This window comes from Phocoena phocoena, chromosome 4 (assembly GCF_963924675.1).
Source record: "Phocoena phocoena chromosome 4, mPhoPho1.1, whole genome shotgun sequence".
NCBI classification, from domain to species: domain Eukaryota; kingdom Metazoa; phylum Chordata; class Mammalia; order Artiodactyla; family Phocoenidae; genus Phocoena; species Phocoena phocoena.
The window spans coordinates 72,769,052-72,789,794 of NC_089222.1; the positions used below are offsets into that span (position 1 = coordinate 72,769,052).

Here is a 20,743-nt window from a genome sequence, read left to right on the forward strand (position 1 = left end):
AATTTAAAAACTTATGAAATCATAAAATCCCATTTCTTTCTTGATCCTTTCCATCAGAAGAGAAATATCTGACTTCCAGTATTATGACAAAAAGCACTGGCTTCTTGAACTCCTCTTTGCTGGAATAACAAAAATTGGGTTATAAAATACCCCATTATGTGGGTCTACTCTTCTAAACTGTGATGTATGTCATTTCATCTTTGAACACCCATCACCTCAAATTGACTAATGTGTGATAAATGAATAAATAAAAATGTAAATGTCAACAGACTACGGAGACAAAGTATTAAATGTCAAAATGTTCTCATTGATATCCTTTAAAAACAAAACTGAAAAAGGCCTTCTTAAAAGACTGTGTGATCCTTTATTCACTATCACAAATGGTGTTTTTTTTCTACAGGAGACAAATTCTGACCACAGACTCTTAATATCACTGAATAATAATAAAGAACCAAAAGAAAACATCCTGAAATAGAACTATCACTATTATAGAATATTTTACTTAGATGGCAACTATACCACTCCACTTTAAGATCTAATGCATACTTACCTTAGTGACATGCTGCATTGATTTAACGGGTAATGCTGTGCTAGGAAAATGTTTGTCCTCAATAGTTTCTTATACTGAATGAGTGGCATAACCATTATATCCTTGTTTTATAGCCTTTAAGTGAAAGGCATGTTAATGTTTTTCATACATTCAGATTGAAGTGCAGCAGAAGGCAGCCCCCAAGATTCAAACTGCTATTTCTAAACTTGCATGCACGTACTTTCCACACCAGTACTACAATGCCAGTGATGGTAGTAAAATTGTCAACTTGGTAGTAAATTTCTCTGCTGCATCCCAACCCACTGCTATTGCAGCAGAAAGGGAGGAAATTCCCCTCTCTCTGTTGGGGCAGAAGTATAAAGAAAAAGATATCTTCCAACATGGTGGAGTACTGGAGGACGTATGAGTTGGGGAGGTGCGAAGGCTGGCAGTCTTGTCTCCTAGATGCTGGGTACTGTATCAGGAAGAGAGAGTTTGGAGCACAGTAGCATGTGTCCCGTGTTTCTATTAGCGTTGGGCATCATGAGGTTAATAGGCTCCTATACCTAACCAGGTGCCCCCAATCCTCTACCTATGTATTGAATCTCCTACACTCCTACCACCTCAGATTTCACCACTTCTCTTTCTGCCTTTCAACTTCTCCCATTCCCATTTCTTTTTAAATTTGTGCAAATAATACCTTAAATAAAACCTTCCTACAACTCATACTCCCCTCTAGCTACTACCTGCTCTCTTTTCTTCACAATACAACTTCTTAAAAAATTTTTCCCTGTTCTCCACTTGCCCATTTCATATTCATCAACCCACTGTAATTAAGCTTTCACCTCTTGGACCCTCAACTCTCACATCAGTAACACATAACCTTCTTGCTGCTAAACCCAAGAGGTAGTTCTTAGTCCTAGGGTTACTCGACCTTCTTTCCAGCATTTGCACTGACAACCACCCCCACCTTTCTGAGACACTCTTTCCTTGCCCTGTGCTACCACGATTTTCTGGTTTTCCACCTCCTCTCCCATCAGTGTTCTCACGGAGCCCCTCTTACCTAGCCGTCTCTTAAAAGTAGATCATTCTTAGGGCTCTGTCCCAAGCCAAATCTCTTTTTACTGCATACTCGTGGACCTTGACCTTAACTTACAAAATCAAAATTATTAGGCATGGTGTTCGATCACTTATGTTTTTTTAAAATAGGTTCATGATTTTGAAATACCTATTAACTTTCCTTGGGTCAATTCACACACTCTTGTGATTGCAATTAGCAATTATATGCTATTGACTCCTTTAGTGTTTCTTTCTCTTGAACTCCAGATATACCCACTTAGATGTCCTATTCTCAAAATCAACACATTTAAACTTGAACTCATCATGTCCCTCCACTCAAATTGGCTACATCTTAACTATTCCTCAAGTCTATCTATTTATCTCCACCCTTACTGCCAGGACCCTAGTTCCAGATGCCATAATCTCATAACTGAATTACTGAAAGAATATCCTAACTGGCCACCTCCAACCAGGCCATATTATCCACCAGGCACTACAGGCACCGGAGTTTAGATGCTTTTCGAGGACCTGCAAAATTACTTGAGACCTGGGAGGGTAAAAACTGAAATTAATAAATGTCAAAATATACAATTATTGAAACTAGTCAACTACAAACCAATTCATTTTTTTGATAAATTATACTTAATTTAAGATAAGGGTACAATCTAATGTTTGATTAAGATGTGGGGAGTGCCTGGGGCCTAGGAAGGTCTTGCCTTCTTCCCAAGTCTGGGCTGGATGTACTCTATACAGGTTACAGTAACACTTTGATCCTCCAATATGTGGTAGGGATAGCTGGTTGCCTCCCAACATCCATTCTCTCCTCCTTTCTTAACAACAGAATCCCCAAATTCTAGTAGGTTAACACGGTTACATGCATTAAGACTAAATTTCCCAGCTTTCCTTGCAGCTAGTGTGACACTGGGTCATACACAGAAGTGGAATATACTATTTCTAGGAAATATCCTTAAAGAGAGGGAATGAATCTTTCTTTCCCCTTTCCTCCTTCCTGTTGGCTAGCATTTGGATATGAAGGCTAAAGCTTGATAAACCACTTTGAACCATTAGGTAGAATCCAAAGATATAATAAGCCTGTGTCCCTGCAGATTAAGTGACCACCATACTAGGCCTTTGATTTTACATAAAAGAAATAAAATTCTATCTTGTTAAAGCTCCTACTATTTCTGGTTTTCTATCACATGCAAACAAATCTAATCTCCATTTATATACCCAGACAGGGCACTTAGCACAGAGATTAATAGTGTGGTGACTTGTTATTTTCTTCCAATAGATTAAGTTCTGTAGAGGCACGGAAGAGCATTTCTATAATTCACAGCATATGCCCTGCACACCATCTTTCCCCAGCACCATCCCAACACACACACACAGACACACATGCACACATGCATGCACCACATTTAATTTTGGTCAGTGAATGCAATTCTCATTCTGCTCTTACCTTTTCCCCATTTCCCTAAACTCTATTTTTCATCCTTAATCCCTCTCCTCAGAAAGTAACCTGAACCATTTTGGGAAAGAAAATCAACTGAAAATTGACAGAAATCCAGAAAACTCACCAGTCAACAAAAAAGAATGTCCGGGAACAGATCTAACATAAAGTTTTGATTAGATATCAAAAATAATTTGGACGTAATAAAATTTCTATATAATATTCTTATATATAACTCATGCATGTGCATGTGTGTGTGCATGTGTATAAAATGAAAAAGTTCCCAAGAGTTCTATAATCTTAAGATTCTAAAATTTTATTATTCAAAATAGCAAAATGCAAATTTCTCTGAAAATAAAAAAAGAGCTATAACTCAAATAAAATACCAATTAGGACAGTAACTCAATAATCCAAATGTAAGAAACAAAAAAATAAATCCAGCTATGTATACTGTAAAACAAACACTTTGTTTTAAAATTCTTCTTTTTGGTACCCTAATATACTATCTGTAACATTTTCTTTAACTTTAATCTTATTTTTGGTTACACATTTAACCCATACATAAATCTGTTATAGCACCAAACTTCATCATTAAATTGTCAAATTTCCCAATATGCTAAATCTCTTTAAAAATACATATACTAGAACAAAGACAACAAAAGGAAAAATAAACAACTCAAACTACATCAAACTAAAACGCTTCTGCACAGCAAAGGAAACCATGAGCAAAATTAAAAGGCAACCTACCAAATGGCAGAAAATATTTACAAATCATATATCTGATAAGGGGTTAATATCTAAAATACATAAAGAACTCAGACAACTTAACAGCAAAAAAAAAAAAAATTCAATTAAAAAATGGGCAGAGGATCTGAACAGACATTTTCCCACAGAAGACATACAGATGGCCAATAAGGGGTCAAAGGTACTCAATGTCACTAATGATGAAAGACATGCAGATCAAAACCACAGGGAGATATTGCCTCACACCTGTTAGAATGGCTGTCATCAAAAATAAGAGAAGACTGTCAAGGATGTGGAGAAAAGGGAACCCTTGTGCACTGTTGGTGAGAATGAAATTGGCACAGCCACTATGAAAAACAGTATGCAGGTTCCTCAAAAAATTAAAAATAGAACTACTATGTGATCCAACAATTCCACTTCTGGGTATTTACCTGAAGGAATCGAAGACACTAACTCGAAAATATATCTGCATCCCCACGTTCACTGCAGCATTATTTAGCCAAGATATGGAAGTAACCTAACTAAGTGTCTGTCAATAGATGGATTTTAAAATGTGGTATACATAATACACTGGAACATTATTCAGCCATAAAAAAGGAAATCCTGCCTTTTGCAACAACATGGATGGATCCTGAGGGCATTACACTAAGTGAAATAAGTCAGACACAGAAAGACAACTACTGTGTGATCTCACTGATATGTGGAATTAAAAAAAAACAAAGACAAAAAACAGAACTCATAGTAAAAACAGACTGGAGGTTGCTAGAGGTGGGTGTTGGCGGTGGGAAAATGGGTGAGTGGGGTCAAAAGGTACAAAACTTCCAGTTATATGTATGTCAACTATATCTCAATTTAAAAAAATACAGATATTGGTATATAACACAGAATCAAGAAGTACAGTACATTACCTGTGCACCAAGATCCTTCATGTAGGGCCCAAGTTCACTAAATAGATCATATCCTTGATGAAAGAAGGCCAAATGGGCATACATAAAGGATAACATCTAACAGGAGGAAAAAATGGTTAGCATTTTAAAATCAATTCTTAGATAAATATTCTGAAATTTAAAAAAAATTCTGATCCTATCTATTGTTTAAAAATTATTCCACCAGAGCCCAAAATAGCAAACCTATTTAAAATTAAACTGAGTCATTTTTCTTAAAAGAGTATTACAAAAATATTTTCAAACTTATATTGCAATAATTCAAAGAATCAAGTTTTCAATAACTTCACCAGCTTTCCAGGTACATTATAAAATATCTAGGTGTCTTTCAACAAAACTCACTGGCAAAACCTTAAATTACAAATAAAACATTAAAATATTAGGAGGGGACATACGAAGCTCTCAAAACAAAGCAATCACATATACTTTACAACCCGTAGATCACTAAGCACAACACGAAATAGGGGCATGCTCATTTTTTTCTCAAGATAGCAAAATAAAATGAGGCAACAGACTTTGCCAATATGGAGATTTTGTTATATTCATTCCAAAAATTCAAAAATGATTAATGGGTTAAGATTTTTTTCTAAGTTTTCCTACATTTTACCTATTCATGAGAGAAAAAACACTCTTATTTTTATTAGTTAAATTTTTACATGAGAAGGAATTAATTCAATCACAATACTGAAAGAATCCTCCAAACATCCCTGTTATTTTTAGCAAGAAGAGACATCTGTTTAATTCTGTAAAATCTAAAATAGGTCAAAAGGTCCTTAATACTCAAGAATCCTTCAAAAGGAATTTTTTTGGGAGAGAAAAACCATAAAATAAAACACAATGACAAAAGGACAAAGCTCACTAAAAGATGATTCTGGAATTAGATAACGCCGGTTGTACAACTTTGTGAATATGATTTTAAAAAACACTAAATATATTTTTTAAAAAGAGAGGAAGAGATTAATAGTTAATTAATTATTAACTATTATATTAATCTCTTATTATAAAAATAAGAGATTAATAGTTACAAGTACATAAAAAGTAAAATATGCCTGCACATCAAAACACAGAATAAGCATATTAAAAGATAAATAATAAACTAGGAAAAAACACTTGACAAAGGGTTACTAGTCTTAACAGATAAGAGATATTACAAATCAATATGAAAAGTATGAAGACAAAAAAAGAGGGTAAGGACATAAATAGAAAACATAGTGACCAAGAAAAAAAAGGGGGGGGACATTCATACTCATTTACCTCAAAGAAATCCAAAATTAAACAAAGAGATGACATTTTCAATCTACCAAACTGTGGTAGAGTGGGGGAAATTAATACCCAGCGTTGGTAAAATGTAGAAAAATGTTCACTCTCACACACTATTAGTGGAAATTTTGTGTAACCCTTAAAATTTGACAATATTCCTTAAAAGTTTCAATAAATGCTTCAACCCTTTGACTAAGTAATCTCTTGTCTTAATCTATCCGAAGGAAATATTATTCATTACGATGATCACTATAATGCTATGCTTTACGTCAAAAACAGGGAAATTACTTAAAATCCATTAATAGGTAAAGTTAATTTATGGTATATTCAAGGTCAGCAAACTGACCTACAAACTATATCCAGCCCCACCACCTGTTTTTGGATGGCCTACGGGCTAACAACAGTTTTTGCATTTTTAAATGGTTAAAGAAAATGAAAAGAAGACATGAAATTCATGACACGTAAAAATTATATAAAATTCAAATTTCCATGTTCATAAAAAAAGTTTTATTAGAACAGTCATGTCATTCATTTACATATTGTCTATGACTGCTTTCCTATTACAATAGCACAGCTGAGTAGTTTCAACACAGACAATACGGCCTCCAAAACCTAATATATTTACTACCTGGCCCTTCAAAGAAAATGTTTGCTCACCTCTACTGTATTCATATGGTAGAATTCTACCTGGTCACATCGTTAAATAAAAAAATATTTAATGACACATGATGATTTTGGAGTGTATTAGTGAAAAAAGAAAATTACAGAACAGTAGGAATGATTCCTATTTTGTTTTTAAAAATTAAATGGGGGCTTCCCTGGTGGCACAGTGGTTGGGGGTCCGCCTGCCGATGCAGGGGATGCGGGTTCGTGCCCCGGTCCGGGAGGATCCCGCGTGCCGCAGAGCGGCTGGGCCCGTGAGCCGTGGCCGCTGGGCCTGCGCGTCCGGAGCCTGTGCTCCGCAACGGGAGAGGCCGCGGCGGTGAGAGGCCCACGTACCGCAAAAAAAAAAAAAAAAAAAAAAAAAAAAAAATTAAATGGAATTTTAAGAGGTGTATATACATTTTCACATACACACACACACAGGCGTGCGCACACAAACAGAGAAAAAAGACAAAGATTACACCAATATGTTAATAGTGGTTCTCTCTTGGTAGTAGCATTTATAAGTATTTTTATTCTTCCTTCATATATTTTATTTTCCAATTTTCTACAATTAACATACATTACTCTCAATCTGGAAAAGGTGGTGGAGGTAAACAGGAAGTATAATGTTCTCATCTGATAAGAAATAACATAAATATTAACAGAGAATTTAGGAAAAACCTAGGTGTGGACAAGGATCAAAAGCAATTTCTGTGGATCCTTTGAGAAAAAAAAAACCATAAAAAAACTTTAGTGAACGAAATCAGAAAGGAGAAATTATTTCTAAGGTTCTCAAAATATAAAAGAGTGTAATGTATATATGACTATCATCCTCTGCCCACCTCCTCGTTAGCTTTTAAGACGAAAAATGGGCAAATAAGAAATCACTGTTGCCGTGCCATCCTTCAAATTTCATCTCATTTGTTTTCTACCTGCACTCCAAAAAGCTGATACACCATCAACAGCCCTAAGGGAAAAATTGTGTAAAATGATGCTATGTATGCCCTCAATCTCAAATTATTTAAGTGTCTGCTTTAAGGAGATTACAGTATAATTATAGATGAGACACACATAAATAACTATAACATAAAGGAGACCAAAAAAAGTGGTTAAGTGACATATAAGAAGTACAACAATATCATTAATTATGAACCTGGAATAAATAAGTAAATAAATATACACACACACACATATATGGTGCTATTTTAAAAACTTAAATATATACATTTAACTTCATATTAAAATATTTAGAACATCATTTCAATAAATATCTTACTGATTTCAGGATTTCTGATCTCCTTTTTGATTGAAGGACGTTAATCTGAGGGAAAATGCACTTGGTTAATCACCTATGCATTATTTTAAAAACTAATCCAGAATGCAATATTGTAAAATTTGCTTATTCTAATGGTTTAATACTTTTCCAGAAAAGTAAATGAAAACAAAGTTCAAGTTTTTCACCATTTGACCTGCTTTTTGCAAAAACAGTTAAGACAAACATACCAATGAAACTCTCATCCATTTTTTCAACTTAAAGAAAAACTGGCCATGTTCAAACCATAAAATTGTACTGTACTGATAAAACTATCACCTTGATAAACTTCTGAATTTCTTAGAATTCTGTCTTCTCTCCACCCTCCTTATCTAATTGCTCTTTTAACATACATCCTTAATACAAATTCTAATCACTTTTACTACTACCACCAACCACCATATCTTTTCCTGACTGCTATAATAGTCTATGAACTAGTCTCTGTTTCCACTCTTGACACTTCATTCAGCAATCAGAGTGATCTTTTCAAACAATAAATAAGATCATGTACGTCTGTATTAAAACCTTCCAACTCCCTACTGTAGCCTACAAGGCCCTTTGTGAAGAGGCTCCTGCTACCTCTCCCACCTAATTTTCTACTACAGTACTTTCCCCTTTTCTGTGGTCCAACCACAACCCAAGAGTACTCCCACCTCGATGCCTTTGTACTATTTGTTCTGTCCTCATGTCATGATTTTCTTCCCAGATGGGCACAAGGCTCTTATCCATCAGGTCCCAGCTTAAATAGTATCTCCTCACAAAGGTCTAAAGTAGGCCTTTAAGCAGTCTTTAGTACACCAACCCTATTTATTTTCTTTATAGTATTCATAACTACCTCATATTTTATTTACTTATTTGTTTTCCCCAGCTAAAACATAAGCTCCATGAGATCAAGGTCGTGCTTTATTCCCAGTTGTATCCTCCAAGCTGTATATATTAGGCACTCAGAAATATTTGTTGAACAAATTAATGGACCTTAAATAAATATTTTAATTAGACTAAACTATTGAAAGATCAGTAATTATAAAAGTTGCCTTCTGTGGTATCTCTCCCAACTCTAGAAATTCACAACAAACATTTTATTTTTGTCTGTTATTTATTATATATCAGCTTAATGAAATACAATGTTTACACAAGAAAAGAATCATGAACTATTTGCTAAAATTTCCAAAAGGTTACAGAATATCTTTTTAATATGTCCTTCCCACTGAATGTTCTACCTGTTGTTTAATAAGATAATTTTAAAGCACTGATCAGAAAACAAAAACAGACCAAGAGGGGGCTTCCCTGGTGCTGCAGTGGTTGAGAGTCCACCTGCCGATGCAGGGGGCACAGGTTTGTGCCCCGGTCCAGGAAGATCCCATATGCTGTGGAGCAGCTAGGCCCGTGAGCCATGGCCGCTGAGCCTGTGCGTCCGGAGCCTGTGCTCCGCAACGGGAGAGGCCACAACAGTGAGAGGCCCACGTACCGCAAAAAAAAAAAAAAAAAAAAAAAAAACAGACCAAGAGGGAATTCCTTGGTGGTGCAGTGGTTAAGAATCCACCTGCCAACGTAGGGGACACGGGTTCGAGCCCTGCTCTGGGAAGATCCCACATGCCGCGGAGCAACTAAGCCCGTGTGCCACAACTACTGAGCCTGTGCTCTAGAGTCCATGAGCCACAACTACTGAGCCTGCATGCCGCAACTACTGAAGCCCACGTGCCTAGAGCCCGTGTTCTGCAACAAGAGAAGCTACTGCAATGAGAAGCCCGTGCACCGCAATGAAAAGTAGCCCCCGCTTGATGCAACTAGAGAAAGCAGGCGCACTGCTATGAAGACCCAATGCAGCCAAAAATAAATAAATAAATAAATAAGAAAAGACAGACCAAGAAAAATCTAATAACTTTGTTTACCTAAGCACTAGTTTCTTCTGCATGTCTGTTTCAAGGTCTATTCAGTTTTGAAAACTAAAAGGTTAACTTTCAAATGCTCTAAGTAAAAGCTTAGAAAAATGTTAAAAATGCCTCTGTTTGACAATGAAAAACAGCATACATTTGAAAATACAAAAGTATATTCAAATATTTAGAGAAACTAAAGCGTGACACTCTATAAAGCTGAATATTTCTTACTTACTATTCTCTAAAACAGACACTTTGGCCATATAGTAAAATAACGCAACAGTTCTCATTAGAAAAATCAAACAAATAGTTATAAGAGAGGTGAGGTCCTAACTTAAAACTACTGGATGGACATCAAAGGAAACCGACAGTTTATAATGTGTAAATTTGAAAATAATGAATATTTAGGTAACTTCCCCACTTCCCAAATAAAATTTAAAATTAAGTAAGCTGTTCACTCTTTCAAAAAACATTACCTATCTATTTTCCAACCACTGGACTAGAGGGAAGGGATATAATCTAGGAGTAGGAAAGACATATAAATAAATAATTTCAATAAATGAGATAAGTGCTCTAACAGCAATGTGTATGACAATAATATGGCAGCACAGAGGAAACAGAGACAAGAATGATTCATTTTGCCTGGAAAAGCTTGAGTAATTGTGACCACAGAACAGAGAATGAATTGCTAATGGGCAGGTTAAAAGCAACACAAGAAAGATCAATTTTTATAAGAACATCTTAATACTCGAGACAAGAAACAGTTAAGAACTAGTGTTGGGGCTGCAGCAGAGTGAGAACGAACAGGTTTAAGAAGTACATAGAACTTTTCAAGGCAATTTTGACTGTTAGATATAGTAGCTAAGAATGAGGAGAATATCTGATATGATTCTCCAATTCTGATTTCTATGATTAAGAGGATGATACTACTCAGTATGGTAATGGCAATACGAAGTCATTTGAGAAGAAGAAAGATTTTAGTTTTAGACACAAAAGGAATGAGGTACTTCTGAGAAAAATATATTTTGTCACTTATATATGGTGATAATTCAAGCAAAGGGCATGATTAAACTGTAAGGGATTATCATAAAGTCAGAAAACAGGAAGACCAAAGATGGAACCCTAATAGAGAGACTGAAAAGGTGGACAAAGGAGAGAAACCCAAAGTGGAAACTGAAAAGAAACATAAATTAAGATGATGACTTGCAAATGGTTTAAGATACATCAAGACAAAAGTATGTTTCAAGAGAGTGTGGTCTACTATTTCAGTGAAACACAATAGTCAAGTTGGTTAAAAAGTACAATATATCTAACGAATAAGACCTTAACATGAGCCATTTCAGTAGAATGAGGTAGGCAGTCTCAGTACTCATACTACTGCAGGAAGTGGTATAAATGTGAGGTAGATAAGACGAGATAAGAAATACAGACTACTCCATGCTAGAAGCCTTTCATTAATAAGTGGAGTGTACTTCATTGTTTAAAATTTAACTTCCCACTTACTGAACAGGAACTTAATAGAAAAAAATCTTAAAGTCATTTTCTACTGTTTTCGCAAAGTTACCTGAGTAGTTTTTAATCACTAATTAGCAATATGTTTACTTAAGTATTTTTGTGTGTGTGTGCGGGCCTCTCACTGTTGTGGCCTCACCCGTTGCAGAGCACAGGCTCTGGACATGCAGGCTCAGTGGCCATGGCTCACGGGCCTAGCCACTCTGCTGCAGGTGGGATCTTCCCAGACCAGGGCACGAACCCGTGTCCCCTGCATCGGCAGGCGGACTCTCAACCATTGCGCCACCAGGGAAGCCCTAATAACCATTTTTTGAAAACATATAATAAACATACCTGAAGTACATAATCTAGGGCTATATGTCGAAAACATTTCCTTGTTGCTGTCAGAATGTTTGTGGCTTCTTCAACTTCATGCTGTTTGTTTCTCTGTACTTGAGCATTTTTTACTAATGCGTTTTCTTTTTCTTCACTGACTTTTTCAAACTGCTTCTTGGCATCTTTGAATTTTCTAAGATCTCTAAAAAAAATTAAAATAGCAAAACTTTCATAAAACTATATGGATCAAAAACTTCACCAAAATAACATTTAGAATTTAATTCTTATGTTCCTCTACTTATTTATTTGAAAATGACACTCAATAGCTCTTCCAACTAACGTATATATTAGTTTATGAGTACACACTATTCCTGATATAGTCACCTAGCATTTCCTTACTTAAATCTATACAATTTAAAGTGAAAATAAATTATCAAATTAACATTACAGAAACATAAAAGGCAAAGTTAATTTTTCTAAAGACAAATTCTGGGACATGCACCAATATTTAACCAAATAATTTTTAATTTTTTTACATTTATTTTTATTTTCTTTAACTGATGAATGGTTGATGTAAAATATTATATAAGTTACAGGTGTATAATATAGTTATATACAATTTTTTTTTTTGGTCAATCCCAAACTCCCTAACTATCCCTCCCCCACTCTTCCCTCCTGATAACCATAAATTTGTTCTCTGAGTCTGTGAATCTGTAAAGTTGTTATTTTTTAATATTTATTTATTTATTTTGGCTGCCCCGAGTCTTAGTTATGGCACATGGGATCTTCATTGCGGCCTGCAGACTCTTACTTGAGGCATGTGAACTCTTACTTGTGGCATGCATGTGGGATTTAGTTCCCCAACCAGGGACTGAACCCAGGCGCCCTGCATTGGGAGCATGGAGTCTTACCCACTGGACCACCAGGTAAGTCCATCTTGCCTTTCTTTATGTTTTTCCTTTTTTTCCCCTGTTTTTGTGTGTGTGTGTGTGTGTGTGTGTTTCTTTGTGTATTTTTGTGTGTTTGCTTTTGCTTTTACCATTTGTCTTGGGGGTTTTGCTAGTTCATTTCCTTTTTTTTTTTCTTTCACATGGTGCAGCTTGCAGGGTCTTGGTTCTCTGGCCAGGGGTCGGGCCTGACCTTCTGAGGTGGGACAGCCAAGTCCAGGACACTGGACCGCCAGAGAACTCCCAGCCCCAGGGAATATTAATAGGTGAGAGCTCTCCTAGATGTCTCCATCTCAACACCAAGACCTGGCTCCACCCAAGGGCCAGCAAGCTCCAGTGCTGGACGCCTCACACCAAACAACTAGCAAGACAGGAACACAACCCCACCCATTAGCATACAGGCTGCCTGAAGTCATACGAAGCTCACAGACAACCCGAAACACATCACCTGACACAGCCCTGCCAACCAGAGGGACAAGATATAGCTCCACCCACCAGAACACAAACACCAGTCCCCCACACCAGGAAGCCTACACAGGCCACTGGACCAACCTCACCCACTGGGGGCAGACACCAGAAGCAAGAGCAACTACAACCTCGCAGCCTGTGGAAAGGAGACCCCAAACACAATAAGTAAAACAAAATGAGAAGACAGAGAAATATGTTGCAGATGAAGGAACAAGGTAAACACCCACAAGACCAAACAAATGAAGAGGAAATAGGCAATCTACCTGAAAAAGGATTTAGAGTATTGATAGCAAAGATGATCCAAAATATTGGAAATAGAATGGAGAAAATACAATAAATATTTAACAAGGACCTAGAAGAACTAAAGAACAGTGATGAATAAGACAATAACTGAAATTAAAAATACTCTAGAAGGAATCAATAGCAGAATAACTGAGGCAGAAGAATGGATAAGTGAGCTGGAAGACAGAATGGTGGAAATAACTGCCAGGGAGCAGAATAAAGAAAAAAGAATGAAAACAATTAAGGACAGTCTCAGAGGCCTCTGGGACAACATTAAACACACCTACACTCAAATTACAGAGGTCCCAGAGGAAGAAGAGAAAGAGAAAGGGTCTGAGAAAGTATCTGAAGAGACTATAGTTGAAAACATCCCTAACATGGGAAAGGAAATAGTCAATCAAGTCCAGGAAGTACAGAGAGTCCCATACGGTATAAACCCAAGGAAAAACACACCGAGACACATATTAATCACATTAAAAAAAATTAAATACAAAGAAAAAATATTAAGCAGCAATGAAAAAGCAAAAAATAACATACAAGGGAATCCCTGTAAGGTTATGAGATGATTTTTCAACAGAAACTCTGGAGGCCACGTTGGAGTGGCAGGATATATTTAAAGTGGTGAAAGGGAAAAAGCTACAACCAAGATTAATCTACCCAGCAAGGATCTCACTCACATTCAACAGAGAAATCAAAAGCTTTACAGACAAGCAAAAGCTAAGAGACTTCAGAACCACCAAACCAACTCTACAACAAATGCTAAAGGAACTCCTCTAAGCCGGAAACACAAGAAAAAGACCTAGAAAAACAACCCAAAACAATTAAGAAAAAGGTAATAGAACTTACATATCGATAATTACCTTACATGTGAATGGACTAAATGCTCAACCAAAAGACACAGCTCGCTGAATGGATACAAAAACAAGACCCATATATATGCTGTCTACAAGAGACCCACTTCAGACCTAGGGACACATACAGACTGAAAGTGAGGGGATGGAAAAAGATATTCCATGCACATGGAAATCAAAAGATTTTGATTTCCATGTGCATGGAATACTCATATCAGATGAGATAGACTTACTCATACCAGATAAGATAGACTTTAAAATATAGACTGTTACAAGAGACAGGGAAGAACACTACATAATGATAAAGGGATCAATCCAAGAAGATATAACAATTACAAATATACATGCACCCAACACAGGAGCACCTCAATACATAAGGCAAATGTTAACAGCCATAAAAGAGGAAACTGACGGTAACACAATAATAGTGGGGGACTTTAACACTTCATTTACACCAACAGACAGATTATCCAGACAGAAAATTAACATGGAAACACAAGCTTTAAACGAGATGGATTTAACTGATATTTATAGGACATTCCACCTGAAAGCAGCAGAATACACTTTCTTCTCAAGTGTACATGGAACACTATCCAGGATACATCACATCTTGGGTCACAAATCAAGCCTCAGTAAATTTAAGAAAATTGAAATCGTATCAAGCATCTTTTCTGACCACAACGCTATGAGACTAGAAATCAATTACAGGAAAAAAACTGTAAAAAAACACAAACACAGGGAGGCTAAACAATATGCTACTAAATAACCAAGAGATCACTGAAGAAATCAAAGAGGAAATCAAAAAATACCTAGAGACAAATGACAACAAAAGCACGACAACCCAAAACCTATGGTATGCAGCAAAAGCAATTCTAAGAGGGAAGTTTATAGCAATATAATCCTACCTCAAGAAACATGAAAAATTTCAAATAAACAATCTAACCTTACACCTAAAGGGACTAGAGAAAGAAGAAAAGAAAACAAAAACCAAAACAAAACAATAAAAACCAACGTTAGTAGATGGAAAGAACTCACAAAGATCAGAGCAGAAATAAATGAAACAGAAAAAAGAAAACAAGAGCAAAGATCAATAAAACTGGGATTCTCTGGTGGCACAGTGGTTCAGAGTCCACCTGCCGATGCAGGGGACACGGGTTTGTGCCCCGGTCCGGGAAGATCCCACATGCCACGGAGCGGCTAGGCCCATGAGCCACGGCTGCTGAGCCTGCACGTCCGGAGTCTGTGCTCCGCAACGGGAGAGGCCACAACAGTGAGAGGCCTGCATACCGCAAAAAAAAAAAAAAAAAAAAAAAAGTTTCCAACAAACAAAAAGTCCAGGACCAGATGGCTTCACAGGCAAATTCTATCAAATATTTAGAGAACAGCTAACGCCCATCCTTCTCAAACTATTCCAAAAAATTGCAGAGAGAGAAACACTCCCAAGCTCATTCTACAAGGCCACCATCACCCTGATACCAAAACCAGACAAAGATATCACAAAAACAGAGAATTACGGACCAATATCACTGAGGAATATAGATGCAAAAATCCTCAACAAAATACTAGCAAACAGAATCCAACAACACATTAAAAGGAGCACACACCATGATCAAGAGCAATTTATCCCAGGGATGCAAGGATTCTTCAATATATGCAAACCAATCAATGTGATACACCATATTAACAAATTGAAGAATAAAAACCATATGATCAGCTCAATAGATACAGAAAAAGCTTTTGACAAAATTCAACACCCATTTATGATAAAAACTCTCCAGAAAGTGGGCATAGAGGGAACCTACCTCGACATAATAAAGGCCATATCTGACAAAACCACAGGAAACATCATTCTCAATGGTGAAAAACTGAAAGCATTTCTTCTAAGATCAGGAACAAGACGAGGATGTCCACTCTCACCACTATTATTCAACATAGTTTTGGAAGTCCTAGCCACAGCAATCAGAGAAGAAAAAGAAATAAAAGGAATACAAATTGGAAAAGAAGTAAAACTGTCATTTTTCAAATGACAGGATACTATATGTAGAAGATCCTAAAGATGCCACCAGAAAACTACTAGAGCTAATCAATGAATTTGGTAAATTTGCAGGATACAAAATTAATGCACAGAAATCTCTTGCATTCCTATACACTAACAACAAAAGATCAGAAAGAGAAATTAAGGAAATAATCCCATTCACCAATGCAACAAAAATAATAAAATACCTAGGAATAAACCTACCTAAGGAGGTAAAAGACCTGTATGTGGAAAACTACAAGACACTGATGAAAGAAATCAAAGATGACACAAACAAATAGAGAGATATACCATGTTCTTGGATTGGAAGAATCAATACTGTGAAAATGACTATACTACCCAAAGCCATCTACAGATTCAATGCAATCCCTATCAAATTACCAATGGCATTTTTCACAGAACTAGAACAAAAAATTGCACAATTTGTATGGAGACACAAAAGACCCCAAATAGCCAAAGCAATCTTGAGAAAGAAAAATGGAGCTGGAGGAATCAGGCTCCCTGACTTCAGACTATACTACAAAGATACAGTAATCAAGAGAGTATGGTACTGGCACAAAAACAGAAATACAGACCAACGTAACAGGACAGAAACCCCAGAGATAAACCCATGCACCTATGGTTACCTAATCTATGACAAAGGAGGCAAAAATATACAGTGGAGAAAAGACAGCCTCTTCAATAAGTGGTGCTGGGAAAACTGGACAGCTACATATAAAAGAATGAAATTAGAACACTCCCTAACACCATACACAAAAATAAACTCAAAATGGATTAGAGACCTAAATGTAAGACCAGACACTATAAAACTCTTAGAAGAAAACATAGGAAGAACACTTTTTGACATAAATCACAGCAAGACCTTTTTTGACCCACCTCCTTCAGTAATAAAAATAAAAACAAACAAATGGGACCTAATGAAACTTAAAAGCTTTTGCACAGCAAAGGAAACCATAAACAAGACGAAAAGACAACCCACAGAATGAGAGAAAATATTTACAAACGAAGCAACAGACAAGGGATTAATCTCCAAAAAATACAAATAGCTCATGCATCTCAATATCAAAAAAACAAACAACCCAATCAAAATATGGGCAGAAGACCTAAATAGACATTCCTCCAAAGAAGACATATAGATGGCCAAGAGGCACATGAAAAGATGCTCAATATCACTAATTATTAGAGAAATGCAAATCAAAACTACAATGAGGTATCACTTCACACCAGTCAGAATGGCCATCGTCAAAAAATCTACAAACGATAAATGCTGGAGAGGGTGTGAAGAAAAGGGAACTATCTTGCAACTGTTGGTGGAAATGTAAACTGATACACCCACTATGGAGAACAGTATGAAGGTTCCTTTAAAAACTAAAAACAGAATTAGCATATGACCCAGCAATCCCACTACTGGGCATATACCCAGAGAAAACCATAATTCAAAAAGACAGATGCACCCCAGTGTTCACTGCAGCACTATTTACAATAGCCAGATCATGGAAGTAACCTAAATGTCCACTGACAGATGAATGGATAAAGATGTGGTACATATATACAATGGAAAATTACTCAGCCATAAAAAGGAATGAAATTGGGTCATTTGTAGCAATGTGGATGGACCTAGAGACTGTCATACAGAGTGAACTAAGTCAGAAAGAGAGAAACAAATATCGTGTATTAACACATATATGTGGAATGTAGAAAAATGGTACAGATGAACCTGTTTGCAAGGCAGAAATAGAGACAGACGTAAAGAAAAAAACATATGGACACCAAGCGGGGGCAGGGGTGTGTGGGGTGAATTGGAAGACTGGGATTGACATATACATAGTAATATGTATAAAATAGGTAACTAATGAGAACATGCTGTATAGCACAGGGAACTCTACTTAATACTCTGTGGTGACCTGAATGGGAAGGAAATCCAAAAAAGAGGGGATATATGTACACATATAGCTGATTCACTTCACTATACAGCAGAAACTTACACAACATTGTCAAGCAACTATACCCCAATTAAAAAAAAAAAGACCAAATGATTTTTAAACAGTAGTATATACCATAGGGAACTTGTTAAAAATGCAAGTTCCAAGGGTCCTCTACCAGAGATTACAATTCTTTGTGTTTTCGGGATAAGCCCTAGAAATCTGAGGAATTTTCTTAAGACATGCCCTTGATTTCACTGTTATGGTGGTCTACAGACCACACTTTAAGAAACAACATTCATTTATTGTTGAAAAAAATTAGGAGGCCAAAGGACACGAATATATTCTTAAAACACACACACAGAAGAATGCTTTCTAAAAGAATTATATACCAGTAGAGAATAACAGTATCCATTTCAGTAGTCTGAAAATCTGAAACCTTGATTCATTAATGACCTTAGGTAAATATATAACATCCTTTTACTTTTTCTACCAAGGAATTAGGCAAAGTAATTTGAAGACAAATGACTTTAAAATAATAACAATAATAATAACGTGTACCTAGCAAAGACTTTAATAAGAAGCCATAATTTTTCATGTATACACTCTATAAGGACATCCTGGATATCAGTCTATTTTGAAGTGATTTATAAATGATCTGCAAGACATCACCTCCAGAACAACAAATTCTAACCTACTGAAACAGAAGTGCATTATGTTCATGAGATCTGCCACTATTTATAGCTTTTAACATCTGAATACTATATCATAATCAACTTTATCTATAATTTAATATATTCTCAGTCAGGAATTAAAAGACATAAAGTGAAATTATTAATGTGGAAAAGGAAAACATTCCTACCTGGAAGTTCAGATAAATTTTTTATTTCTAGTTTCATTTTATTTCACATATAAAATGTGATGAATGTGACACAAAAGGTTTGCTTCATTACTTATTATGCACCTTCATTACTCATTCTCGTATATTCTATTATCTTCTCTACAAAGAAAATACCATATTGAGACAACTAGAATAACTGACAGTATTTCAACCACTTTTGGGATCTGCTTTGATTTTTAAAGATCATTAGGTTATTTATTTACATTAAAAAATTTTTTTTAGTCTGTAACAATTTGAACTATGTATCCTGAACACAAATTTCATAGTATAAATGATTCACTGAAAGGCATTAAGTCTGACTCCTTTACAGAGTAATTCAGGAAGAAATGCAATATAAATTTCACAAAGCAAAAAACGCACAAAAACCCCCATATTTTCACTAAGTCATGTTTCTAAGCTCTCTGAAAAGATACCAACTCCCAGATGTGATCATTAACTGGTTGCTTTTCTTTTCTTTTCACTGCAACTGACTTACTCTTTGACAAAGTTCTGAAGCTGTGCCTTAATCGATCTCTGAGTTTGGTCAAATAGGATCTAAAAGAAAAGAAGGACATTAAACAATTAGAAAAGTAAACAAAGAAAATAATTTTCATGTAGTTCCGTGAATATTACATCCTTCCAACAATATTCCAATTCTAATAACACCTACATTTCTTACTGAACATTGCATAAGAAGTATTTAAAAAAGAAACAAACTGATTTTCAAGCCAATTTCATCTGTTTAAAAAATAAAATTACTTCTATTTACAGAGGAATGAAATGTGCATTAATATTTAAATACAATGTTCAATCAGTAGAGCAATTTATCTCCTTGACTATAATTCAGGCTTTGGAAGACAACCTAAAAGAGTAATACAAATTCTACTCTATCCACCACAGAAATTTCTTATTCTAATATATTAAAACAAAACAAATGAAAACAACTCTAGAACTGCCTTATACCTTAGTTAGAGGTTTCTCATTTGGGAAGACCTGTGGATTTAAATGTCTTAAATTCAGAATTCAAGTAAATATTATATAGCCCTTCAGGTTAAATTATTGCTAAGATTAAAAATGAGAATAAAATTTTACTTCTCACGACAATATTTTACACCACGTAATGGATGCCACATATTTAACTCTATGTGTGGTAAATTTCACAGGGCTTGGCATGGGAATTCCAAATACTTTCATAATTTACAGTAATTTACATAATTTACATAATTTACATAATTTACACTTCATTCAGAATTTGAAACACATGCCAGATGAAGAGGCAGAAAAATAAATATTAAAAAGAAAACCTTATGTCCTTCAACTAACTAAAAGCAGTACCAAAAAAATTCAGTCTCTATGGAATCTTACTATTAGCAAAGTCTTACGTCCTTGCCTAAATGCCAAATACACACACACACAACACACACACACACACAAAACCTGGATTGAGTACAGGGTTTCAAAATCTGTCAATTCACTTCCAAAGGTAAAAGAGTTTTGTATTATGTTAATCCCAAAGTATTAAACCCAATTTAAGCAGAAGAAAGGAAATCATGAAGATCAGTTTGGAAGGCAACTAAATAGAAAACAGAAAATCAATAGCCAAAACCCAATGAAACCTAAAGCTAGTTCTTTAAGAAGATCTAAAATAGATAAACCCACAACCAAAGTGATCAGGAAGAAAGAAGACACAAATTTCATACAATAAAAAGGA

The 20,743-nt window shown here is 35.7% G+C and overlaps 1 protein-coding gene across 1 annotated transcript in view; it reads right to left on the reverse strand.

Moving 5' to 3' along the window:
- Window positions 1-20,743, reverse strand: part of ACAP2 (ArfGAP with coiled-coil, ankyrin repeat and PH domains 2) — a 155,035-nt gene that overhangs the window by 39,691 nt on the left and 94,601 nt on the right. The window contains exons 5-8 of the mRNA XM_065875727.1: window positions 19,529-19,587; window positions 11,666-11,849; window positions 7,908-7,952; window positions 4,691-4,786 (exon numbers count right to left, since the gene is read on the reverse strand). Of these exons, the coding sequence (XP_065731799.1) occupies window positions 4,691-4,786; window positions 7,908-7,952; window positions 11,666-11,849; window positions 19,529-19,587 (384 nt within the window). The remainder of the gene's footprint in view (window positions 1-4,690; window positions 4,787-7,907; window positions 7,953-11,665; window positions 11,850-19,528; window positions 19,588-20,743) is intronic.